We start from the raw sequence: 27789 nt of genomic DNA on the forward strand, positions 1-27789 counted from the left end.
AGTCCCCACCACACACCTGATAATGACACCCCAGTCCCCACCGTACACCTGATAATGACACCACACAGTCCGCACCGCACACCTGATAATGACACCAGTCCCCACCGCCCACCTGATAATGACACCAGTCCCCACCGCACACCTGATAATGACACCAGTCCCCACCACACACCTGATAATGACACCACACAGTCCGCACCGCACACCTGATAATGACACCACACAGTCCGCACCGCACACCTGATAATGACACCAGTCCCCACCACACACCTGATAATGACACCACACAGTCCCCACCGCACACCTGATAATGACACCACACAGTCCCCACCGCACACCTGATAATGACACCACACAGTCCGCACCGCACACCTGATAATGACACCACATGGTCCCCACTCCACCTAAAGATGACATCACATGATAATCACCGCAGCCATCCAGTCCCATTGTATGACACTGAGCGGCTCTTCACTGTAGCCTCGGGACAAGAAACACCCTTCCTCCTACTCCTGCCCAGGATCACATTACTCACATCTGCCATGATCTCTGCTGTTGTAGCCGCTGCTCTCAGCACACTGCACTACCCGGTGTCTTCCAGTCCTTCCGGCCTTACTGACGTCACCGGCTACGTCACGGCTCGGCCTGCCCACTCCTGGGCGGCTGTCTCCTCCGCTATCTCCTGCATGACGTCAGCGGGTGTACAGCTGCGACTATGCCCGGGTGACGGCGCTCCTGCCCGCGGGGTTGTGTATGCGGGTGAGATTAGCAGGGTCGGGGGGCTCTGTGTGGTTATGTGGCGCTATTACCCATAGTGCCTTGCGGTGGACATGGCGGGACATTTATGTATATCTGGCAGTAGTGTTATTAGTCCGCAAAGTAAAGTTTAAGTGACGTAACGAAGTGTAGCGTGACCCGCTGTCTTGTCCGTGTGTGAGCACAAGAAGATGGGATGTATAGGGGTTGTGTATAAATGTAAGAAATACGTCACAATTACCTCGGAAAATGAGACATAATATATATTTTTTTAATGTTTATTGCGCCATTATGCACCAAAATTCATGTCTCTGCAAATTTTTTTTGGAGGGCATAGTTTTATATAAATCAGTTATGCCAGTGCTTTCAAAAATATGGCGCACCAGCGCACATTGGCGTGGTAGTATAGTGAACGCCATTTTCATACGATATATTAACATAAATTTGTGGCAAAGGCACTCCCCCCCCCCCCCCCCTTTTCGGACGCAAACTCTATTCTTTGACATCAGGAAAGTGAGCGGGGCCATCATAAATATCATATGAAAGCTGAACGTCTTTCACTTTACTGCAGTTACGCCAGAAAGCCGCATTGATACATTTCTATAGTGTAATGACAACGTTGCATGTGCACATGGACCATCTATAGAAGCGTGCTCATACATGAACCACATAGACTGGCAGGCTGTTCAACTAAATGCATTAAAGGGGTTGATAATTTTTCCAAAAACAGCGCTCCAACTGTCCACAGGTTGTGTGTGGTATTGCATCTTAGCCCCATTCACTTCAAAGGATCTGAGCTGCAATACCTGACACATCCCAGGGACAGGTGTGGCGCTGTTTTTGGACAAATCAGCCACGATTTTCTAATCCTGGACACCCCCTTTAAGTCCCGGCTGGCTGCAGCTTTTGTTCTATCTGATACTATTCAGCAAAAGTCGAAGAGGAGGCCCCATAACACAGATCAAAATGAGACCCATTCTTGGTACTGGGTCACTCGTGTCACCCACGGACCAGAGGAACCAGTACTTGTTCAATTGTAGTGAAGGGTGGCATAACCATGAGACTGGTTTCTTTCTCCTTTACTGTGGTGCATGTGGCATAGGAGAGCTTCATCATTCACACCATCCATTATTAAGGGGGCTAGACGCCGGAACCCCTGTCCTCCATATCCCCAATCCCCCATAGCGGGTGCATGAGCTCTGTCTATGGTATGTCTGCCCTTGTGCGTGATCATGACGCTGACTACACGTTTCCATTGACTTATGCTGGAAGACGTAAATGATAAAACATTCTAGAATCAGGTAGAACACAACATAATAATCCTATTTCTCTAGTCTGTGACTCTGTTCACATTTGCGTTCCGAGCATCTGTTGCCCTTTCCAGTGTTTTTTGACAGCAATAGTAGTGCATTCTGCTGCTCGATTCTTGCTTTCAAAAATACTGTAAGTCCAGGTTCACACATAGCGTAAATACTGCGGATTTTCCAAAACAGATTTCGTTGAGATTTCCGCAGCATAATACAGTGGCCACAGAGTTGAACAAATCTCATCCACACGATTTGCGTAAATGATAAGCGGAAAAAACGCTCAGAAATTGACCTGCGGTGCGGTTTTTTAATCCGCAGCAAATCAATATTATTTGGGTAATCACTGCTTTCTTGTTGCGGGTTTTCTCCATTCCATGGGAGGTAAAACCCGCAACAAATCGCAGATGCTGTGATTTTTGTGTCGGCAAAGCTGAGATTCCACCGCAAAAATTCGCAAATCAGAAAAAAAAAATCTTATACTTACCCAGAATTCTTTCCTTCTTCATCCAGGCTGGCCTCCCAGGGTTAATGTTTAATCCCATGTAACCGCTGCAGCCAATCACAGGCTTCAGCGGTCACATGGAATGAAACGTCATCCCAGAAGGCTGGGCTGCAGGATGGCAGAGGGCGGGTCGCCATGGCTACGGGTAAGTATGATACTTTATTACGTGCAGTTTTCCACAGCGGACATTCCGCCTGAAAAACTGCGCCACAATAAGGTGTGGTTTTTCGTCCGGAATTCCCTGCGGCGCCCAGGGCGGATACTCTGTATGCTTTTACGCAGCGTATCTGCCCTGTGTGAACATACCCTTAGGGGTATAATTGGTATCGTCGCATCAGTAACGACCCAAACTAAAATGATCACGTTATTTATCCTGCTCAGTGAACGCCGTTAAAAATAAAATAAAAAACAATGCCAGAATTGCCACTTTATGATCACATCGCCTCCCAAAAAATGTAATAATAAGTGATCAAAAAGTTGCACGTGTCCCAAAATTACACCAATAAAAATCGACAGACCCCTGGTCCTCCTCACTGCACAATTGCAGTGAGAAAGACTTTTCATGGTGCGTCAGTCGTTCATGTGCGCTGCCGCTCCATTCAAAGCCTATGGGAATAACGAACACAGCCGAGCACTATACTCAGCTGTCTCTGTTGGCCCCATAGGCATTGAATGGTGCGGCAGATGAGAACCTCCCCTGACTACTACAGGATTAAATCCAATATCTTTTTGTTTTTCAGATGAACATTTTAAAATTCCCACTTATAAAGTTAAAGAATGGAGATCATTTGTAACAACGGACAAGTTGTCGCCTACAATGGACAAATCATTACATGTCAAGTTCTGAAAAGAACTGCTGAAAGAAATGTTCTTGTTTTCTCCAGGAAGGGTTTCCTTGCTGAGACCGGACAGTTCATTGAAACCTTTGGTGGTGAGTACAACATCCCATCTAATAAATCTACCCTGGAACTTGCTTGTGTTCGCTGTGTGGCAGATGCAAGAACTGGTATTCGGCTTCCATGCATTTTACTAAGGACTTGTAAGAAAAAGTCTAGCGGTTCATCACGGATGATTTTACTGCTGCTCCACTCTTCTAATGAACTGGAACCACACTTGAAGTTCAAAGTGGACTCGGAAACCATAGAAGATCTAAACATAACTGACGGTCCTACTGTTGTGTGGAGACAACATGAAAAACTCCTTTACATTTCATCTTTAACGTCAGAGGTTTTAACAGCTCCAATCAACATTTCCGCTGTTCTTTGGGCTGGTACTATTGAAGAAGGAGCTTGTATTTTGGGCATAACAACCATGAGATTGGATGGCGAGCATTTAACAAGTTCTCCTCTTCCTAATAGAACTCTTCAAGAAAAGGAGTTTATTTTGTACTGCATTGAAAATCAGAAAGTCCTACCGGGATCCTGTCTGGTTCCGCATTCATACTCGAGTGTGCTGCGATGCCTTGAAGTTTGCATGATACAAAATGTTAATGGCAGATATGAGACGTCAGCAATAGCGGCGAGCAGTAAGCAACTGATCTGGTTCCAGAATGGAGTCCCTAAGCAGGTTTACCAACTTCCATCTGAAAACCCTTCAAAGTTACAGGTTGCATACACAAGCCAAGCAGATATATTATGTGTTCTCTCCTTCTCCTCTGGGGACGCCTGTGGAATATGGAAAGACGGCTGGAAGGTAATTGTTGTGTTTTTTTTAATGTATTTAATTATGTTGTCTGCTAAGCTGCATCTAAGTCAGGTACATTATGGGATATGTAAACCTTTGAAAACTTTGTTTTAGTAAAAAAAAAATTTGATTATAGTGTGTAGTTCAACTTTGTCATTTGCTTTAATTTGAGATACAGCTTTTTTTGTATCTGATGCATAGAAGCTGTATCTTGCACTAAAACCCGAATCCGTCAGGTCAGCGGGACTAACGGCTTTGGTGACATCAGGTCCAATCCACCTATTATCGATCACATTTAAGTTCATAACTCATCTACATTCATATTATTTTTGAAAGGCAAGTCCATTTTACTAATAATGAAACTTCACCTGGAGTTTTATTCAATCCCAATAACGACCACCCATAGTGCAGGTGTCAGCTGTATATTACAGATAAAACTCTGCTTTAACTGCTGTGGATCAGAGGTAGCTCCATTTTTTTAGCTGTTTAACCACCTAGATGCCGTGGTTGAAAACGACCGCGACTCTTAAGCTGTTAAAAAGTGGGGTGTGGCCCCCTCCGAAGGCCCATCGGCCACCCTGTGACGCAATTGCGGGTTGCCGTTTGTTGTCATGGAGCATTGTGTGACAAACCCCCAGGTCTGTCAGCTTTTTGTTCCTATTAAGCCCCGCATCTAGCATCTAAAAAAAACACATACTGCAACACATAAGTATTGCAACATATTGTTCAAGCAATGCAACGATCGCTGGTTCAAGTCCCCTAGACTAATAAAAGAATAGCATATATATATCTATATATATATATATACACACACAAAAAATATTAAAAGTTAAAAAAAACACCCTTTTGTCATTTTCCCCAAAAGTAATGTAAAAAGAAAATTATTACATTATAACATTAATTACTCACGGTGAACGGTGTAAAAAAAAATTAAAAAGAAAGGCAACTGATTTGCTGTTTTTTGGTCACCTCGTCTCCAGCAAAAATCAAATAAAAGGTGATCAAACAGTCATGTGTACCTAAACTATAGATTGCCCCTCAAAAAACAAGCCCTCACACTGCTGCATTGATGGAAAAAGTCCTGGATCTCAGAATATGGCGACACAAAACATTCTTTTTTTTTAACAAAATGTTTTAATTTTGTAAAAGTAGCAAAACATAAAAACTACTTTATAAATGTGGCATCGTCGTAATCGTATTGACCCGCAGAATATAGTTAACATGTCATTTCATTTTTACCGCAGGGTGAACGCTGTAAAAATCAAACCCAAAAAACAATGGGGGACTTGTACCCCACAAAATAATTGTTTAAAGTTTCCCAATACATTGTATTATACATTAAATGGTGCCATTAGAAAATACAACTGGTCCTGAAAAAAAAAAGAAAACCACTCATACAGCTATGTCAAAGAAAAAAAAGTTATAGCTTATGGAATGTAAAGAGGGAAAAACAAAAGTAAAAAATGGCCGTGTCATTAAAGGGTCTTTCCTATAAACAACATCTGCTGGGACCCCCACCGATCACGAGAACGAGTGACCTGGAGTTACATAGTTACATAGTTTGTACGGTTGAAAAAAGACACATGTTCATCAAGTTCAACCAAGGGATGGGAAAGGGGAAGTAAAACATTTCTACACATAGGAGCTAATATTTTTTTGTTCTAGGAAATTATCTAAGCCTTTTTTTTAAAGCCATCTCCTGTCCCTGCTGTGACCAGCTCCTGCGGTGACTATTCCATAGATTCACAGTTCTCACAGTAAAGAAGGCTTGTCGCCTCTGCAGGTTGAACCTTTTTTTCTCCAGACGGAGGGAGTGCCCCCTTGTTTTACATGGAACAGGATTTCACCATATTTTTTGTATGTGCCATTAATATATTTATATAAGTTAATCATGTCCCCCCTTAGTCGTCTTTTCTCAAGGCTAAATAGGTTTAGTTCTTTTAATCTTTTCCTCATAACTTAAATTCTCCATGCCCCTAATTAGCTTTGTTGCTCTTCTTTGTATTTTTTCCAACTCCAGGGCATCCTTTCTATGAACTGGAGCCCAGAACTGAACTGCATATTCTAGATGAGGCCTCACTAATGCTTTGTAAAGTGGTAATATTACATCCCTGTCCCGCGAGTCCATGCCTCTTTTAATACACGACAATATCCTGCTGGCCTTTGAAGCAGCTGATTGACATTGCATGCTGTTATTGAGTTTGATTTACAAGTACACCCAGATCCTTCTCAACAAGTGACTCCCCCAGTGTAGCTCCCCCTAGGACATATGATGCATGCAGGTTGTTCGTACCCAGATGCATAACTTTACATTTATCTACATTAAACTTCATTTGCCAACTGGATGCCCAAACACTTAGTTTGTTTAAATCTGCCTGCAATTCACAAACATCTTCCATAGACTGAACTATATTACATAGCTTGGTGTCATCTGCAAAAATAGAAATAGTGCTATTAATCCCATCCTCTATATCATTAATAAATAAGTTGAATAATAGTGGTCCCAGCACTGAACCCTGGGGTACACCACTTATAACCGGTGACCATTCAGAGTAGGAATCATGACCACAACCCTCTGGATACGGTCCTTGAGCCAATTCTCAATCCAATTACAAACGATATTTTCTAAACCTATAGTCCTTAATTTACCCATTAGGCGTCTATGGGGGACAGTGTCAAATGCCTTTGCAAAGTCCAAAAATACTATATCCACAGCGGCCCCTCTGTCTAGGCTTCTGCTTACCTCTTCATAAAAACAAATCAGGTTGGTTTGACAACTTCTGTCCTTTGTAAAACCGTGCTGGCTGTCACTTATAATGCTATTTATTGTCACATAATCCTGTATATAGTCCCTCAATAGCCCCTCAAACATTTTCCCCACAATGGATGTTAAGCTTACTGGTCTATAATTACCTGGCGAAGACCTAGAGCCCTTTTTGAAAATAGGCACCACATTTGCCCTGCGCCAGTCCCTTGGCACTATACCAGTCATGAGAGACTCTAAATATTATGAAGAGGGGGACAGAAATAACTGAACTAAGCTCCTTAAGAACTCTAGGGTGTAACCCATCTGGTCCCGGGGCCTTGTGTACATTTATTTTATTTAATTTAGCTTGCACCATATCTACATTCATCCAATTCAGTATATCAACTGATATATTAACAGCACTGGCACCGGCTACATCAGCTGCTCTTTCTTCTGTTGTATATACAGAGCTAAAGAACCCATTTAGTAACTCTGCCTTCTCTTGATCCCCTGTGACCAACTCCCCATTACCACTATCTAGGGGTCCTACATGTTCAGACCTTGGCTTTTTTGCATTTATATACTTGAAGAATTTTTTGGGATTTGTTTTACTATCCTTGGCCACCTGCCTTTCATTTTGTATTTTTGCTGATTTTATTATCTTTTTACAGATTTTGTTAAGCTCTTTATATTTTACAAAGGCTACAGCTGTACCCTCAGATTTGTATATTTTAAATGCCCTTTTTTTGTCACGTATTGCCCTTTTTACAGAAGGTGTAAGCCATGTGGGGTTTAATTTTAGTCGTTTATACTTGTTACCTGTAGGAATAAATTTTGCACTATAATTACCCAAAGTAGATTTGAAAATCTCCCATTTATCATTTGTACCATTATTTAACATTAGTTTTTCCCAGTCTATATCCTGAATTGCAGCCCTCATCCTGGGGAAATTGGCCCCTGTGTGAACGGAGCGGTGGCCGAGAATGCACTGTACTGCTCCTTCACTGTCTGTGGGGCTGCTAGACATAGCCAAGTACAGCGCTCGGTAATCTCCGGCAGTCCCATAGACAGTAAATGAAGCGGCACTGCGCAAGCTCAGCTCCAGCTCCATTTACGTAGGGGACTTGGAATCTCTCATGATCCAGGAGGGTCTCAGCTGCCAGACCCCCACCAATCAGACATTGATGGGAAAGACTCTTTAATTTATAAGAGCACCGGATTATAATATACTATGTTATTACACAGGCAGACGGGTCTCTTCTACTCATTTGCTCGTCATTGACAATTCAACCACATGAAACTTATTAAAGGGGTTGTCCAGTCCCTAAAAATTGATGGCCTATCTTCAGGATATGCCATTAATAGCTGATTGCTCGGGGTCGACTTCCGGGACCCCCACGATCAGCTGTTTTGAAGGGAGTGCAGCTCTCATACAAGCACTGCTTCTCCTCCATTTCTTCTTGCTCACTGTTAATCGTTGACACGGATGTAGTGGCGATTCACAGGTATTGCATCCTTCTCCCAGTGAGATGAATGGGAGAAGAAGGCTGCAATACTGTGAATCACCGCTACATGTGTGTCGACGATTCACAGAGAGCAAGTAGAAATGAAGGGGACGCAGCACACCCCCTTCAAAACAGCTGATCGGCGGGGGTCCCGGGAGTCGGACCCCGACCCATCAGCTATTGATGGTCTATCCGGAGGATAGTCCATCAATTTTTAGGGACTGGACAACCCCTTCAACAATAAGGCTTCATTCACACGAGCGTATCCGATTCACGCGGGTGAAAAACGCATGTGAATCGGGTCCGTGTCTGTTGCATTATGCATCTGTGTGCTTTGCGAGGGGCATGCGGTTTTATTTTTTTATTATTATTTTCAACTGAATTAATGCGCGAATCACACACCGCACAAGCATGTGCATCCGTGTGCGGTGCGTGGTTTTCACGCACCCATTGACTACAATGGGCACGTAGATGCGTGATATCGCACCAATATAGGACTCCGCTGCGTGAAATATCACAAATTTGTGAACGGCCCCATTGAAATCAATGGGTCCATGTGCTGTGCTTTGTTTCAATGGGGCCTTAGAGGGAAAGTGACATGTGGATGGCCACTTGTAGGCTTATTACCAGTCACCCCCTGGCAGCATGTAGAGGTGCTATAGCGAGGAGGAGGTGAACCTTTTTTCATCTGCCGCTATTATTGGGGGTGCTCTGACTTTCGTTATGGGGTCATTGCCGATTATAGATGAGGTTTGCGTTCACTGAATCTTTCTGCCTCACTCTTTGTGTGCCACGTCTAAATACTTCCTGAAAACAGTTCTTAAAGGGATCGTCCAGTTTTTATTTGTTTAATTAATTTATTTGTAGAATAGGAAATCATACGCTTTTCTAATATACATGTATTCGGAATTCTACTCACTTGTCTTTCGTATAACGAGGTTATAGGCCCCTGTCTAAAACAAAAACAAATGTTCTAGCCCACAGATGAGTCCATAGTCATTTATCCATAGAATAACTGAATGGACTATAATTTATGAAACATGTATATTACAAAACTGATTGATTTCCTCTTCTATAAATAGACAAATTAAAAAAACAAAAAGCGGACAACCCCTTTGATAACTTGGCAACTTGTACAGTGACATCTGTGTTTGGAGCACATCATTTGTGAGTAATGTGTGCATGTGGATTAGGACCATGTTACAACTTACTATATAAGGCCTCATGCACACAACCGTTGTGGTGCTCAAAACCACGGATCCTTTGCGGTCCGTTTGACTGCAAAAAAACTTTTTTGTGTGTCATCGAGATTCACAGATCTACAACACAAAAAAATGATTTCACAAGTTTAGTGAAGCCACAAATCCAGACCATAAAATGACTTGTCCTGAGATTTTGCGGTCCCCAGCACGAATCCGTGAAAACCAAGGTCGTGTGCATGGAGCCATAGAAATTAATGGGTCGCAAAAATGCAGATAAATTGCAGACCCAAATGTACGGTCGTGTTCATGAGGCCTCAGAGTGCGGGAAGGTCCTGTGCGCTGACTTACTGGGCGATGAGTGTTAGGGGGCTCCACAAGGGTAGTATTATAAACTGATCTATAACGGAAACACTATGTTATGCCTAGTGCAGAGCATAAAAAGGAGGTGTATGATAACAAACTCTTTGAATCCCTCCGTCATGCCCCCTTCCTCCATTAGGTCCTGCACTAGGCACAACACAGTGTATCGGTTTAGCCTGGAGTGTTCCTTTAAGGGAGGGCAGGACTACCCAGTGACTCCCAGGCTTGACAGGAAGGATAAAAAGTGTGACATCGTGTTTAATGCATATATTTATATCTACAGACAGCTGCAACCTGGCAGCAAGTTAGAAATATACTAGTGGACGATTTTGTTGGCAGGGGCTCTGATCAAGTGCTTTTGCTGTTCAATGATGATCCAAGCAACCCTTCTACACACAAGGCATTCAGACTCACCGATTGTGGAGACATTCATTACCCAGTAAGTATACAGGACAGCAGTAAAAACCCTTTCACACGGGGCAAAGATTCGGCAAACGAGTGTTCATATGTACGCTCGTTCCCGATCATTGCCCTGTGTAAATAGGGCAACGATCGGCCGATGAATGAGCTCGTTCATCAGTTGATCTCCTCGTTTATGCAGCAATAAATATTATCATTGTCGACAGCACGTCTCCCTGATGGAAATGTATGGGGACGAACGCTCGTAGTACCGATCGCTCGTCCCCATGCATAACCAATCATTGCTCCTTGTGAAAGGTGCAAATGAGCGCCGATCAATGAGCTGCCTCGTTAATCGGCGCTCGTTTTCATGACCCATATGGGGCCGTGTAATAAGTTCCCACAGTGCAGCTTTGCTGCAGATTTTGCATGCGTCTTTTTTTTTTTGCCAAAACCAGGAACGGAACCTGAACGGAAAAAAAATATATAAAGAAAGGTCTTATGGGTCTCCTGTCCTGGACCAAAATCTTGTTTTAGCTTAAAAAAAAAATGCATGCAACATCTGCAGCAGATCTGCACTGTGGGAAACCAACCTAAGGGCTTATCCACACGTAACGGAATTGTTGCGTATTTTCCGTCCGGAGTTGCGGATAGAAAATATGCAGCGGAATACAGTAGCAGCAAAGTGGGTGAGATTTAAGAAATGTCATCCACACTGCGGAAAAATTCAGTCCAGAAATTCACCTGCGGTGCGTAATTTTTACTGCAGCATGCCAATTATTGCTGCGGAAAGTGGACTGATTTCCTGCGTTTTTCTGATGTATTGTGTTATCTGCTGCGGAAACACTGAAGAGTTTTACAGGGGTGGAAATGACATCACAAGAAGAAGAAATATTCCCATCACACACCCCTGGAAAAAAACGCATAAAAAACCTCCGCAAAAATATGCAGCAAAAATTGTCTGCTAGTTGATGCGTCAATGCTGGGGAAATTTTCTGCAGCAAATCCGTTACGTGTGGACAAGCCCTAAGTCTCCTCTTATATTGGTTAAGATTTTGTGTTTCACGTTCATACGTCTCAGTTCCTTGTCTGGTCAGCCTGACATATTCATCCTGTCCTAAGAGACCCAAAACTACAGAAAATCAAATCTTGTATGAGCTGTGTAAGCCCCTCCATCCGTGCATGAGCAAGCAGCATGACATACAGTATTTACTTGTGAATCTATACGTTCTCTTCTGTCGTGTTTTAAATGTATTGTTCCTGAAGCATATGTTGTCATAAAAAGAAAATGAAGAGACACATTAAAGAGGAGCTGTCCCCTGCCCTGATATGTCTGTTTTAGTAAATAATTGTATTCCCCATGAATTAACAAATCTGAAACATATTTCCTACGTTGTGCCGTTCCTCTGTCATTCCTCCTAGAAATGTTTGATTAAACTGACAACTGGGTGTTAACAGTTGGGATGTGTCTCTATACTGACTGACATTGTCCAATCAGTGCTGACTGAGTGACACTGTGCAGGGACATGCCCTTTGACAAGGGGAATGGTAACACCCAGTTGTCAAATTATATATAAATTTTAGGTAGATTAACAGAGGAACAGTACAATGCAGCGTTCTAAGAAGAGATGCCCCAGAATTATTATTTCATGGAGTATACACGTATTCCTTAAATTGACATGTCAGGAAAGGTAACAAGTCCTCTTTAACCCTTTCATGACCAAGGGTTATTGATGCCCCTGTGTCCAAGTCAAATTTTCCATCTCTGATAAGCACTTCTTTAAACGATAATATCTTTGCAACCGCTTTGAATATTCTAACTATTTTTACTTTGGTTTTTTATAAGACTTATGAGGCTTTCTTTTCCTAGATTAGTTTAAATAATTCCATGTTTTTAATTTTTATTGTGAGCAGACAAATCACAAAAAATATGAAAAATTTATATATTTCTCTATATTATATATATATAAGAAGTAAAAACGCCCCGATGTACGCACATAATACACGCCCAGTTGGACTTTTACTTTAAACACGCCCAGTTGTACTTTTGCAAGCCTCATTTGCATAAATAAAAAAATGGTCATAACTTGGCCAAAAATGCTCTTTTTTTAAAAATAAAAACGTTACTCTTATCTATATTGCAGCGCCGATCTGCTGCAATAGCAGATAGGGGCTGCAAAATCTGGTGACAGAGCCTCTTTAAGATGTTCCTGGTAAGTTGCTAGGATTCTTTCGCTTGAACATTTTCTCAGCCCACAACCCGGCTGCCTGTGCTGTACGTAGGTGACAGAAGGTATACATACATCTGTTTCTGCAGACACTTTCACTTTTTAACTACATTATTGTCTCCTGAGCTTCCCCTCCTCCACTCAGTATAACAGATCTGCCCGTGGGCTGGTGGAAATGAATAACCTGGTATAGAAACTGTAGTTGACTTTCACAGCAACCATTAAAACTGTTCCGTGTGTCATTACTGTAATGCGGCTAGTGTAGTGTGAAAGACAAACAGAGGATACACAGGTAAGATTTGCATGTTCCCTTTAATTTATTAGGGTTTGGGTAATAGAGTCATCTCCAGATGGTGACTTAGGTTGCTCCTTTCTGGTCTCAAGTCATGTTTGGTGCCTTGATCACATTGAGTCACTAAAATTTTGTGACCGCGCCCGACTGAAGTCACAATTTAAAAAAAACAAAACATCTTTCAAATGACCAGATTATTACTAATTTCATTTCAAGAATTATTCTATTATATTCTTGCCATATAGTTTTGCTATTTTTTTGTTTTCTTTGTTTAGTTAGAGCAGCTGCCCGAAATTTACGATGTATTTTTTGCCAATTTTCTAAAAACTTACACAACCAACATTTCAATAGACTAAAACGGTGTCAGACAGGTTTGGAATGGTTTTGTTGTATGTGAGTCTTTTGAATGCATGTGTCTAGTGCTTGTGGTTATTATTAAGACAGAAATGAAACCTATGACCGCTATGTTTCTATGTTTACTGAATACACCTGTTGTGCTTTCTTTCAGGCTGACCACATAGATGATGTAGTAATGGGATTTCAGGAAAATCATGTTCTGATGCTACAGACGCTCGAAGCCAGATTGCAGGTGAGCCTTTAATAAACACTATTGTGATAGTGTAATGTAAAACATTAAAGGGGATGTCCAGTTTAAAAAAAACTATCGAGCAATACTAATTAAATATTTATTAAAGTATTTTTTAAATATATTCAGCGTTTTAAAGTTGCAGATATCTTCTAATTCCGTCTAGTGTCATGTGACTCCGCCACCGTCTGAACTTTTCTCTTCCACTGACGTCTCGTTCGGTCTTCTTCAATCTTGCCTTCCGGACGAGCTCCTGTTCCGGTCTTCTTGCGTCTTCCCCTTGCGCCTGCACGTTCCGACCTAGTTATATTAATTTCATTCCGCATGTGCGTTAACAGTAAGTTCACTGCGAATGCGCTTTTAAATACTATTAATTGCGCCTGCACAAAAAAAAATATTATTTTAGCTATTTTGATTCCGCTTGACTTCGGCCATACACCCGGGTTCGAGGCATGGTATTGGTTCAATGCCTCCTCAATGCCAATGTTCTTTCTTTGATTACGTCTCAATGCAAGCACTATTTTATTTTCGTTCATGTTATCCCTCAGTGCCTTGCACGTTGTTCCTCAGTACCATTATCACTGTAGCTACCATCTTTGTGGGGCACGCGGGCACTAAAGCAACATCTGTGAAAGGAGAGGAATCATAGGAACTGTAGTCCTTTACATGGTAATCCCGCCCACAGAAAACGTTGCCAGCCTCAAAACAGCAGTACTGCACAGAGCTGGGCAAGATAATGAAAATGAAAAATCATTGCTTTAGAGCTATGGTGGCATCACTTGGTGAGCATTCAGCCTTGAAGGCTATGTACACATTTGAAATATTTTTTTTTGTTTCTTTATAAAAATGCCTAACAGGCTGAATTCACACAGGCGGATACACTGCGTAATAGCACGCAGCGTATCCGCCCTGTGCGCCGCAGGGAATTCCGGGGGAAAAACGACACCAAACTGGCGCAGTTTTTCGCCCGGAATGTCCGCTGCGGAAAACTGCAGCACTTAACCGGCCTGCAGGGATGATGTTTCATTCCAGGAGACCGCTGCAGCCTGTGATTGGCTGCAACGGCGGTCACATGGGATGAAGCCTCATCTCAGGAGGCCATCCCTCTGATGTCATCTAGGCCGGCCCCCTTGGATGATGTTTTATCCCATTTGACCGCTGCTACAGCCTGTGATTGGCTACAGTGGTCACATGGGATGAAACGTCATCCCAGCATGCTGGCCTTAGGAAAGAAACACAAACTCCTGGGTAAGTATAAGATTTTATTAATTTTTTTGCAGAGTTTCATTTTTTGCGGCGGAATCACTGCAAAAAACACAACATTATTTGTTGCGGATTGTACCTCCCATTGAATTCAATGGGGAAAACCCGCAACAAATAAGCAGCATTTACACAAATACAATTGACACGCTCCGGAATAAGTTTCTGCGCTGCAGGTCAATTTCTGAGCGTTTTTTATCCGGCGTGTGAATGATATTTGTTTTATCTCATCCACTCCTCTGCTACTGTATTTTCTGCTGAAATCTGCAGTATTTACACACTGTGTGAACTGACCCTCAATGTGTTTTGTGCAACTTTCTAAATACTTTTTTTTTTTTAATTATTATTTTTACTTTTTGAGATACAGCTGCTTAGTATTCTGTACACAGAGTAGCTGTTTAGTTCGCTGAGACCTGAATCTGTCAGGTCAGTGGCACTGACAGGTTCAGCGACAGCAGTCCTGCGTTTCAATCCACCTGTTTTCGATCACATCTAAGTTATGAACTTAGAAGTGATCGATAGCAGCTTGATCCTGCATGTCAGAGACACAAAGGACCTACTGACACTGAGCCCGTTAGTCCCACTGACCTGACGGATACAGGTTAAAATTATTTCAAAGGTGAACATAGACTTTAAAGGGGTCTCTCTGAGATTATAAAAAAACTAAAGAAAAGTAGCTGCACATGTCACACAGGTACTATTAGTTTCTGGTGGTTTTGAGTCAATTTTATGGTCAGTGGATTTTTTTTATTCCAAACGCAGCATGCTTTGGATACAGCGTTTTTTCAGGCGTTCGAAGTGCCATAAAAAATGCATGTACTAAATGAAAAACCTCATAAAAAACGCATGTTACATATTAATAACGCTGGTGTTTTTAAAAGCGTTTTTTTAATGCAGTTTAAATTGTCCGAATAAATCTGTGTGTGAAGGAGGCCCTAAAGGGGATTTCCGGGTTAAAAAAAATCGGGCCTAAAATAAAAAAAGTTACAATATACTGACTAAAATCTGTAGCGTTCCCCAGTTCTGGCTGTTTACATGGAGCATGTGGTAACCCGTTATGTCACCTGACTGTGATGGCCAGTTATTACTCGCTGTGGTGATGTTTATTCCATAGTGATGGATGTTGTTGGATCAACTTCACACTTTAGTAGGTTATGTCTTATACATTTTCCCCGGTATATCCGTCTGTAGAAAATCCTGGCTGGACGTGGACATTTTTAAGCCAACTATTAACTCTTAGCTATGGAGCGGTGGCAAGAATGTAATTAAACGTCTTAAGTCAGGCTGACACCATAATCTGGTATTAGTCATGAACATTCAGAACCTTAACTTTTTTTAAATCTGAAAAGGAATTTATAATTCATAAATGTAATTGAAATGGGAAGACCCAATCAATGAAGTGAATTGTGATGCAGAGTAATAGTGGAGTTCACCTCTTTATTTTGTGTCACTTGCAGGCAAATTTACTTTCACTTGAAGAACTGCAGCGCCACATACAGGTCCAAGATCGAGTACTCGAATCATCATGCCGGGCATTATTCCACATGTCCCTTGGCATGGAAACATCTATTCGTTCTGCCGAGAAGGTAATATGATGCTATCAAAATAAAAGCTGCCCTGGTTGCTATGGGTAAAAAGACCAGTTTTTCGGTTAGACAGTTTTGATAAATGAGACACACCTTCTTGATTTTTTTCGAGGTACCTAAAGTTTTGTTTGAAGTGAAATTGTAATATGTAAAGAATATATATAATTGTTCCACCTGTAACACAAAATTCAAGTTTAGAACTTTTTACTTTTGTGCCACGTTATGTGTATGTATTCTCATCTCTCCTGCTATGTTGTACCTGGCTCAGAGAGGTTGCCCCAAAATTATGTGTCTGTATCTAAAAGATCGGCGATCATTATTGATCTTGGCCCCTTCGTTCTGATGATCGATGAGAGGTCCAGGGCCGGACCGCCACTGCTCATACATTGATGGCCAATCCTAAGTATAAATTGAAAGTCACAGGCAATCCCTTTTATATGTATAGTTCCGATAGTAGCGCAAAATCTCTGAGTAAACATTGTTCTCATGTTTTAGAATAATTGTTCTCAGGGGACGAAAAGTAGAGAAAAATATTTCGGTATGTTGGTAACATTAGTGGGAATGCATCATTTTTCTGTCAGATCAGATTGTGGTAATGCCAAACTATTGTCAACATTTTTTTGTAGTATTGATATGAATGGTGAGGGAAACTGGAGCTTAGGTTTCCGTTTGCCTTTCCGTTAAACAGGTTAACCCGACGAAAATCTCTTGACGGAACGCCTCAACGGAAGGGCAACGGTGATGTGAACAGGCCCTAAACCACCAGTCCTCATTTGCATATCAGGCACCAAAACTTTCGGCACCGATATCTCAGATAACAGTAGGGGCTGGAAGGAAAAAAAAGCACCAGAATCTGTGAGGCGCCGATAATCTAAGTTAGGCCCTGTTCACACTGAGTTTTGTGACGCGGTTTATGGCAAAAAAAGTTTGTGGGTTTTTCCTTTGCCTGTGGAAGAGGTAAAAAAAAACGCGACAAAAAAAACGCTGCAAAATTTGTGGCAAAAAACAGGTAAAAAACCGCCTGTGGTGCAAAACCACTTAAAAAAAACAAGAGCTTATTTTTCTAGACCGAATTATCTGCCTGCAACAAAAACTCAGTGTGAACAGGGCCTTAGATGTTAGGTGCAGTTTTTTTTTTAAGGCTGGGGCTAGACCCAGACTTTTTTTGGTAGTCAGTGATTTAATCGCTGTCCATAGGAATGCATTAAAAGCTTTAAAATCTCTTCAATATCGCTACAGGCAACTGATTTGCTAGCGTTTTTTGTTTGTTTGTTCTTTTATTCGCTTCATGCGAGGAGTTTTGAGCTACACACTTGTCAAGAGCGATTTTGAAGAGATTTTCAATCTACTCAATGCATTTCTATGGACAGCTATTTATCACAGCGATATTACAGCGATTTTTTTTGCTAGTGAGATAAATAGCCCTGGCCTAATGCATTTCTATGGTCAGCGCTTAAATCGCTCACTACAAAAAAAAAAAGTCTAAATCTAACCCAAGCCCAAAGCTTATTTACAACTTTCCAGCCATTTTTTAATTTTGTTTGTCGTCTGTATCAGGTATAGGATACTTTTAATTAAACTATCTTCAAAATTGCGTCATTTTTTTTATTGTAGATACATTGGATCAATAAATCATTGGTTACAAAGGTGTACATAGCCCTTAATGGTAGCAGAAAAAAATAACACCAGCTTTTATTATCCATTACAAAAGTTAATCCTAAATACCATTAACACAGTATGACTTTTTTGTTAAAGGAAGGCCTGGTGTCTCTGTGGGATGAAGTAGGACATTGTCCTTCTCCTTCTGCTACAGATAACTCTCCCCTTGTCGGCTCTGATCAGCTTGTTGAGACAATATGGCATCGTATAATTGATGATTTACTAGTGGTGGGTCTGAAGCTGAAAACGACAGTTCCAGAGTAAGTAAGCATTATACCTATATATACCCATTATACCATTATATGCCAGGTCGCATTCAAGGAAATGATGTATTAAATATTTTTTTTTACAAAAGATTATTCCACAAGTTTTACATTAAGTCCATCATTTATGATGCATATTTCTTAGCATGTACTTACATATACAAAAACTGTAAAAAGTATTCAATTCTACAGGTGATGGATTAGCATTCTCGATTGTTACAGAAACCAAGATTGATCGATCTGTCTGTCCATCTATCATCTGTCTTTTGAGAGTTAGGGTTAGGCACATGTACATAAAGTGGTTGCATGAGGTTGCAAAAAATTCAGCTTTTATTTTTTTTCTTCTAGAAACTGCACCTTTCTTGTTCACTGGTAATATCTGGTACTGCAGCTGTGATACCGGACACAGTTAATGCACAAGAGTGACGCTTTTTTTAGAAAGAAAAGAAAAATAGTTTTTTCCCCTAATTGGATGCAACCCATTTAAGCGTTACATTATTAATAATTGATTTTCCTAGGTGACAGAATGTCTGACATGTCTGCACCAAATCCTCTGCTTTTTTTTAATCATTTTGTGACTTCTTTGCAAATTCCTTCCTGGGAGGATTTTAAAGTGGTTTTCCGGGACTTTAATATTGATGGTTATTCATAGGATAAGCCATCAATAATTGATGAGTGAGGGTCCTGCTCCTGCCACCCTGCCAATCAGTTGAATAAAAATTAAAAGGCCATTCAATTGTGATCGGTGGGGCAGTGGCCCCTTCTCAGCAGTACCAGACACAGCAGCGTCAAATCGAGTGTGGCTGTTCCTGGTACTGCAGCTCAGCCCCTCTTTTTATTTTTGTAATGGCACACGTGTGCAACAAGTTAGAACAATCCTATATTAGCACCAGCGCAAAACAAATCTACATGACCATACTATGTTATGAAAGAATGGGAATGGTATAAAGTTAGTTTATATAAGTTAGACATTATTTGACAGTCCCTTTGCAATGCTAACAAATTTTAGAATTCAAAGTAAAAAATATAATGTTTAGATAAAATCTAATATACAGAAATATATAATAGTTTAATGCCGATAAGCCAGCATTCTTGTTATGCTGGATAAAATTCTTGTGTCAGAGACTTCATCCAGATCTTTGGCAGCCACTGAGAAGTGGCCAAAGACCCACCAAGGTAATGTACATTTTCTGTTAATCCGACATTGGACTGTGTTCCAGAATTTTAAAGAAATTAGAAATGCATTGGACACTTATGCCCGTAATTCTTAATGCCCAATTTAGTTTGACAACACTTGCTGCTTGTTGACTTCTTCGCTTTTTTTTCCTAATATTTATTCCATTGTTTTGCGCGCTTGTTTACATCGTTGTTCTGCTGTTTTTTACAGAATGCTGAGTGACATTGGCTTATCCCTTGTAATGGATCAAGAAGTAGCTTCTCCATCCCCAGTTACCAAGTGTCAAACTAATGTGCTAAAATTGGCCATCCGTTTTTCCCAAGATTCAAGTCCTATCTGCCATGCAGAACCCACAGCAAAAAAACAAAGGCTGAACTACCATAGCAAGGACAATCTTTCAGGGAATTGCTCACAGAAACCATGCCCTACATCCTATCAAAGTGATCTGGAGCACACAGTAACTGCTGTCACTGAGCTGTCGTCACTGTTGGCACTTAATAACACCGCTTGTGCGTTACTGCTGCACGCCAGGAGGAAAACTCAACCTGACTGTTTACTTAGAAGCGAGAAACTGATTGTACCATGTGGGAGCGTTTCCTTAAGCCTTGAAGATGTTTTAAAAGGAAAACATACAATAAATGTATTTGAACACTGTCAAGGTAAATTTATAAGATTCAAGAGAAAACATCTCTAAATTATTCAGAAGCGCTAAGGTACAAAGGCTTCCTGTTTTTATTATTCACAAGTTTCAACTAGAACTGTTAAAAGTTTTAACTTGTGAATTTAAACTGGGTTTCCAGGGATTTAAAATTGATGACCTATCCTTAGAATAGGTCATCAATATTAGGTCGGTGGGGGTCCAACTCCCGGCACCCCCATCAATCAGCTGATTTCAGGGGCTGCGATGCCTCAGTTAGCGCTTTTTGCAATTATGGAAATAGGCAACTCTCACCTTTGGAGTCGGCTCGTGCCTCCTCTCTAACCGTTCCCTTCATACCCAGCACCGCCAATATCACATTCCCGCAAACCGCCGCAACAGTACCAAAACCTGCGCAATCTTGCTAGTTATTGCGAGATCTCGTGTCTGTGACTAAAGGAGTGTTGATAAATTTAAGACGAGAGTCGCCTATTTGCATAATAGGTGCACACCTTTAAAAACACTTTTTTTTTTTTCCTTTTATAACTTAATTTTTTGGGCGGGGACTATTTATCAATTAAAAACAGGCGGCCTTTCCTGGTGATAGGTATTCTTTAACACCAAAATTGCATTGGTTCCTAAGGGGTTAATGATAAAGAATACACTAATCTAAGGGGTTGTTCTTTTTTGTGTTTCTGGATAATAGGATCTTGGAATCTAGAAGATATTTTTGCTATTCTCTCAGCATTTCAGAAATGTTCTCTCCACATCATCTCACATGATATCACGTTAACATCAGTAACTGCATGGATGAGGGCTCATATGCAGGGAGAGCCCCTGAAGCTCATGCCTGAAATTATGGTGTGTAAGAAAGGAGGATCTCTTCATGGGACTCTCTTAACTTGGAATCCTAAGACACCGTGTGAAGGAAACCTCACTGTATTTTACAGGTAATCTTAAAAGAAAGCTAAAACTAGATGTGCCACATATAGGCCCAGCATCTATGTGGTATTTCCTGAAAGAAGAGCTCACCTATAATTGCACTTTGGCACCAGATGAAAAGCTCAAGTATAGGACATGCAGTGAGATTCACGCAGCGGACACGCGCTGCGTGAAAAACACGGAATGTCTGAATGGCCCTATTGAATTGCATAGGTCTTTGCGACGTGCGTGATTTTCACTCGCGTATCACGGACATGAAATACGCTCGTGTAAATAAGGCGTTAATGTGCCCTTTGTATTGTTTTTGTGTAGGGTCTCTGTTAACATAGGCTTAGATGTAAATGTCCTTGAGGGGGATCGTAGTGTGCTGGAGGTTTGGTGTAGGGTTGCTTGCAAGGTATCTTCCTTAGAAATGTGCTGTGTAGAGTCCAGGTCAACATGTTTGGCCGCTGGAATGTATTTTAAAAACATGGCATTAGAAGAAAGAAACTTGGCCTTTAAACCCTAGGCACACCAGGACGCAACTGTACGTCCCTGCTGCCAGTGTCTTAGCGCACAAGGACGTACAGTTACTGAGTTTTTCCCGGTGCACACTGTCGGCGACAGTGTGCACCGGGAACCGGGAGGTCAGCTGTCGCCGACAGCTGACACTCCACTCTTGCCGACCAGAGGTCCTTTGCCGCTGGTTTCGGCGAATTAACCCCTTAAATTCGGCGATCAGGTGCAATCGCCAAATTTTGGGGGTTTCTAACATATCGGCAGACCCCGGTCCGAAATCGCGGGGTTTGCCCGATAGTTACTATGGCAAACGGAAGCCAAACAATGGCTTCTGGGTCTGCCATGGACGGAAGCCCATCAGGACCAACCTTCGGCTGGACCTGATAGGCTTCCTGTCAGAGTGACAGGAAGTCACTGTGTCGTTCCCGATGGCACACTGTCGGCGACAGTGTGCATCGGGAACTTGGAGATCAGCTGTCCCCGACAGCTGACACTCCAGTGTTGCTGATCAGCGGCTCATCGCCGCTGATTTCGGCAATTAACCCGTTACATGCGGGGCTCGATTGCGATCGCCGCATGTAGCGGGTTTGTAGCGCATCCGCAGCCCCCATGCAATCGTGGGGGCTTCTGATGCTTGTGATGGCACCCGGGGGCCAGACAACGGCCCCCAAGTCTGCCATGTATGTCAGCCTATGAGGATCAGCCTCTGCTGATCCTCGTAGACCAACTGTCTGAGTGACTGTGACGTCACACTGACAGTTGGAATACATTACACTACCTAGGTAGTGTAATGTATTCTAGCAGCGATCAGAGCTGCAGGTAAAAAAAGAAATGTAAAAAGTAAAAAAAAGTTAATAAAAATGTTTTATAAAAGTTTAAAAATAAGTTGTTTTTTTCCTATAATAACTAATTTATTATAGGGAAAAATGAAAACGTTAAAAAAAAGTACACATATTTGGTATCACCGTGTTCGTAACGACCCAAACTATGAAACTATAATGTTAATTTTTCCGCACGGTGAACGCCGCAAACAAAATAAACGCAAAACTATGTCAGCATCGCTATTTCTTGGTCACCACCCCTCCCAAGATATAGAATAAAAAGTGATCAAAAAGTCGCATTTACCCCAAAATCGTACCAATAAAAACTACAATCCGTCCCGCAAAACGAGACCTCCCACAGCTTTTTTGACGAAAAAATTAAAAAGTTACGGCTCAGAATAGCGTGTCTCAGAAAATAAATTATTTTATAGAAACGTAATTTTATTGTGCAAACGCTGCAAAACTTTAAAATAACTATACACATATGGTATTGGCGTAATCGTACCGACCCGCAGAATAAAGTAAAACGTAATTTATTGCGCACGGTGAACGCTGTAAGAAATAAAGAATTGAAAGTGCCAAAATCGTTGTTTTTTGGTCACCTTAGCTCTAAAAAAGATCCTGTGGGGTCAAAATGCTCACTATACCCCTAGAAAAATTCCTTGAGGGGTGTAGTTTCCAAAATGGGGTCACTTTTGGGGGGTTTCCACTGTTTTGGTCCCTCGGTGGCGTTGCAAACCTGACATGGCACTAAAAACCAATCCAGCAAAATCTGCGCTCCAAAATCCAAAAGGCGCTCCCTCCCTTCTGAGCCCTGCTGTGGATCCAAACATCAGTTTACGACCACATATGGGGTATTGCCGTAATCGGGAGAAATTGCTTTACAAATTTTGGGGTGCTTTTTCTCCTTTATTCCTTGTAAAAATGAAAAAATTCTATGTTTCCACAGAAAAATAGGTGATTTTCATCTTCACAGACTAATTCCACTAAATTCTGCAAAAAAACTGTGGGGTCAAAATGTTAACTATACCCCTAGAAAAATGCCTTGAGGGGTGTAGTTTCCAAAATGGGGTCACTTTTGGGGGGTTTCGACTGTTTAGGTACCACAAGACCTCCTCAAACCTGACATGGTGCCTAAAATATATTCCTAAAAAAAGGAGGCCCCAAAATCCTCTAGGTGCTCCTTTGCTTCTGAGGCCGGTGTTTCGGTCCATTAGGACACTAGGGCCACATGTGGGGTATTTCTAAAATCTGCAGAATCTGGGCAATAAATATTGAGTTGCGTTTTTCTGGTAAAACCTTCTGTGTTACAGATTTGTTTTTTTATTACAAATGAATTGCGCCAAAAAAAATTACATTTGTACATTTCACCTCTACTTTGCCTTAATTCCTGTGAAACGCCTAAAGGGTTAAAATACTTTCTGAATGTGGTTTTGAATACATTGAGGGGTGAAGTTTTCAAAATGGGGTGATTTATTGGGGGATTCTAATATATAAGTCCCACAAAACCACTTCAGAACTGAACTGGTCCGTGAAAAAATGGCCTATTGACATTTTCTTGAAAATATGAGAAATTGCTGCTAAAGTTCTAAGCCTCGTAACGTCCTAGAAAAATAAAAGTACGTAAAAAAAAAATGATGCAAACATAAAGTAGACATATGGGGGATGCTAACTAGTAACTATTTTGTGTGGTATAACTATCTATTTTACAAGCAAACACATTTAAATGTAGAAAAATGGTAATTTTTGCAAATTTTTGCTAAAATTTGAGGTTTTTCACGAATTAATATTGAATTTATCGACCAAATTTTTTCACTAACATAAAGTACAATATGTCACGAGAAAACAATCTCAGAATCGCTTGGATAGGTAAAAGCGTTCCGGAGTTATTACCACATAAAGTGACACATGTCAGATTTGAAAAAATCGGCTGTGCCACATGGCCAAAACAGGCTGTGTCCTAAAGGGGTTAAAAAAGTAATCAAAATATCTTTGGTCCTGATGCAACTCAGAATATACATTTGTGAAGCAGCTTGTAGTCTGTTTAGTGATTTGTGGATACTGTCGCTGTAATCTCTAGAGGTAGCTGCATCGCTGAATCATTTTCATTAGTATGAACGGCTTGTTTATTTCCTGTAATCCCTAAAAAAAATTAAAAAATCTTAAACTTCAGATGAGTTTGGTGACAAAAAAGTCTTTATAGTTTGGTAAAAAAAAACTTCTGTTGGCCACCTGCCATGTGGAGGCCGGTGGGAGTCACCAGCAGGGGAGGTCCTCACTCCGTGCACTATCTGCTTCTAAACCAAATAAGAACTGGCTAGACATACTTACTTTTTTATTTTTGAAATAATACATCTTCGGTGGCGGAATATTATTTAGAATGTAAAAGACAAATATGCACAGGGCTAATATGACATGTTGAGCTGACAGAAGGAGGTCTGGACTTATTTGTTACAAATACGATTCTTTTCTCTGGGGGACCAAAAGAGTTCATTGAAATCCAAGAATACTCATTGATTTCAATGATCACCATGAATTGCATAATTTTCCGTGCAGCAGAGAGAAACACTTTTTTTTTAAAATGGGGAGTCAAGGGGATTGTCCAAACTGCATTGTCCACCAGGCACTTATGCCGCCATTATCAACCACTTGACAAACTGTCTTCTACACTTCCTTTTAACTGACATCTCCATTGCAACCATGGGGGACTTCAATATTCCTATAGACACATGCCATTTAGCTGCCACCCAACTTCTATCTCTTGCTTCCTCCTTTGGTCCTCCACAGCCACCCACAAGGACGGCGACATGCTAGACCTCCTCTTCACCCACCCATTCTCCTTATCTAACCTCTCAAACTCCTCGACACTCCCTCTATCTGACCACAATTAGCTTTCTCTAAACTCATATCTTCAACTGCCCCCATACCGCAGTCCAGAAACTAGCAGACCCATGTAGCAACGTCACATATCTTGATAATTTATCATGCACTCCCAGATTGTCTTTACCACTTTCTACCATATCCACACCTCATGACACAGAAGCAGCCACTGTTTTATGCAACACCACAATAACTTCAGGTCTCAATTTAATGGCCCCTCTTCTAAACAGGCCTATTTTTCTACTGCCATAGCTTCTCTATCCCACAACCCCAAACAATCATTTAACAATTTTAGCTTTACTGCCCCTGTCCCTCCTCCCACATGTCTCATCTCAGCGGAGAACTTTGACACATATTTCAAACTAAAGATATTCTTCCGCCATAACCTCCTTCCCCACCTGTACTGGTGGAAGTGTTTCCACCCTACTCCACATCCCACCTCACCACCTGCACTCTCAACCCACTCCTACCCCATCCCTAACCATAGAACTGCATTCATCTCAGTCCTCACTCATTTCTTCAATCTTTCACTCACTGCTGGCATCTTCCCTTCTTAATTTAGATATACAACCATCACACAAGCTATTCCTTCACCCATCTTCTTTGTCTCCAAACTCCTTAAAAAACATGTCCACCCGGAACTGTCCAACATCTAATCCAACTTACTTTCTGACCACATAGAATTTGGTCTCCGATCCCACCATTTCTCTGAAATGGCCTTAAAGCAGTTTTCCCATCTTAGACTGTGTGTATAAAGTGCTGAGTGGCATTTTAACAATGTGTCAGGTGTCTACTATCAGAAAATACACTATATGGACAAAAGTGTTGGGACACACCTCTTAATCATTGAATTAAGGTGTTCATTCAGTCCCATTGCCACTGTTTTTACAAACATTTGTGAAAGAATGGGTCTTTCTAAAAAGCTCACTGAAATCCAACGTGGTCCTGTAATAGGATGTCACCATTTAAGTCAGTTTGTATAATTTCTTCCCTCCTAGATATTCCACAATTAACTGTATGTGGTATTATTTAGGAACCACAGTAACTCATCGACGAAGTGGCAGACTGCGTAAAGTTACAGAGCGGGGTCACCAAATGCTTGAGCACATAGTGCATGAAAGTCGCTACCGCCACTGGCATTAACATCAGCACAAAAACTGTGCGCCGGGAGCTTCATGGCATGGGTGGCCAAGCAGTTGCATTCAAGTCTTACATCGCCAAGAACAATTCAAAGCTTATAACTTTGAGGGAACATATTGGGGAAGACCCTTTTGTTTTCCAGCATGACTGTACCCCAGTGCACTACTTGCGATTACACACATGGGGCTTATGTGAAATGTTATGCATAGGATATAGGACTGAAATGGGAATCCAGCACAATGTAAACAATACGGCTGTGCTGTGTAAGAACCACTGCATTCTGGGTAACTCGGCCAATTATTTTTTTTAAGGAAAAAGTGGACTATACATTGTAATATTATTTATATGTAATTTGTGTGTATGTATATATATATATATATATATATATATATATATATATATATATATATATATATATATAATTTATGTTCTTGTCTTGCAGAAATAATTCAGTTCTTCTCCAGTGTCTCTATAGCCTGAAATGTGTTCTCCCGCCAACCTGTGTGGTAAATGTGATGAGACAGGTTGACATGAATAGTATGACCATGAACTTGGCTCAGTCTGTAGAAGAAGAACTGTTCGCCTTAAGAAACTTGGTGTCTGCTGCAGCAAGTGAAGTTGAAAAAGATTTGCCCATGAACGACAAAGCAGGGAAAAAAGTTACAAGCACAACTGACTGTATTTCTGATACAAAAGAACAGGTACAAACGTACAGGGAGGATCTGAGAGCGGAGCAGATGCAGATCAGGCTGGGGGCACATTTATCTGTTAGCAGCGAGATGTATAGACAGCATGGGCTCCGTATAGCACAGATACAAATGAAGTCGGATGCGTTTGCATGTAAAGTAGCTACTATTTGACCAGGTTTAATTTGTGTTTTTTTTTATACATTTATTAATGCACGTAATTCTTACATTTGAATGGCACTATATGTACTTTTGTTGGTTGTGCATATTAAATGCAATAGTAACTCAAATTTGTCTTTTATTGATTTAATGCACACATAGTTACACTCCATTTTGGATTACTCTTCAGTTATTCTCTGCTCTGTACAATCTGCTCATCATCAAGCTGTGGCTAGTGAATATTTGTATTTTTTATTATCTAGCTTTTAGTATTTTTAGTACACAATAGTGCGGTACTATGAATGTACTATTCGTTTTTGTGTTTTTTTTTGTTTTTTTTTTCCAATTCAATTTTTTTTATTGGTTTTAATACAAACATTTACAGAAACATTCAGAGAACTGTTTGACAGGTTAATTACCACCTTAAAGTCCCCTGTAACCATACTTAGAGGAACACCAAACCTAGAAATGAATGATAAAAGTAAACTGATAAAAGTGTCTATGCTTCTATTCTG

The 27789-nt window shown here is 41.1% G+C and overlaps 2 protein-coding genes across 4 annotated transcripts in view; one reads left to right on the forward strand and one right to left on the reverse strand.

Moving 5' to 3' along the window:
• Positions 1-797, reverse strand: part of MOSPD2 (motile sperm domain containing 2) — an 88691-nt gene extending 87894 nt beyond the window's left edge. The window contains exon 1 of the mRNA XM_075854431.1: positions 536-797. Coding sequence (XP_075710546.1) covers positions 536-544 — 9 coding nt within the window. The 5' untranslated portion in view covers positions 545-797. The remainder of the gene's footprint in view (positions 1-535) is intronic.
• On the forward strand, positions 565-27742 carry FANCB (FA complementation group B). 3 transcript variants are annotated; one of them, XM_075854428.1, is made up of 9 exons: positions 565-759; positions 3306-4257; positions 10345-10500; positions 13489-13569; positions 16284-16412; positions 18168-18331; positions 19722-20170; positions 20855-21098; positions 26872-27742. In XM_075854428.1, exons 2-9 carry the CDS (start codon positions 3343-3345, stop codon positions 27287-27289), a joined length of 2556 nt encoding a protein of 851 aa, XP_075710543.1. In that variant the 5' UTR covers positions 565-759; positions 3306-3342; the 3' UTR covers positions 27290-27742. The 3 variants fall into 3 exon arrangements, with proteins under 3 accessions (XP_075710543.1, XP_075710545.1, XP_075710544.1); XM_075854429.1 differs by lacking the exon at positions 565-759 and adding an exon at positions 792-975; XM_075854430.1 differs by lacking the exon at positions 10345-10500.
• The last annotated feature ends 47 nt before the right edge of the window (positions 27743-27789 follow it).

Source organism: Rhinoderma darwinii, chromosome 2, assembly GCF_050947455.1.
Source record: "Rhinoderma darwinii isolate aRhiDar2 chromosome 2, aRhiDar2.hap1, whole genome shotgun sequence".
Classification (NCBI taxonomy): domain Eukaryota; kingdom Metazoa; phylum Chordata; class Amphibia; order Anura; family Rhinodermatidae; genus Rhinoderma; species Rhinoderma darwinii.

Coding starts and splice junctions, on each gene's coding strand:
- FANCB (XM_075854428.1), top strand. CDS start 3,343: ATGGAGATCATTTGTAACAACGGACAAGTTGTCGCCTACAATGGACAA. Junction 4,258..10,344: donor TATGGAAAGACGGCTGGAAG/GTAATTGTTGTG, acceptor TTATATCTACAG/ACAGCTGCAACCTGGCAGCA. Junction 20,171..20,854: donor TGTATTTGAACACTGTCAAG/GTAAATTTATAA, acceptor TCTGGATAATAG/GATCTTGGAATCTAGAAGAT.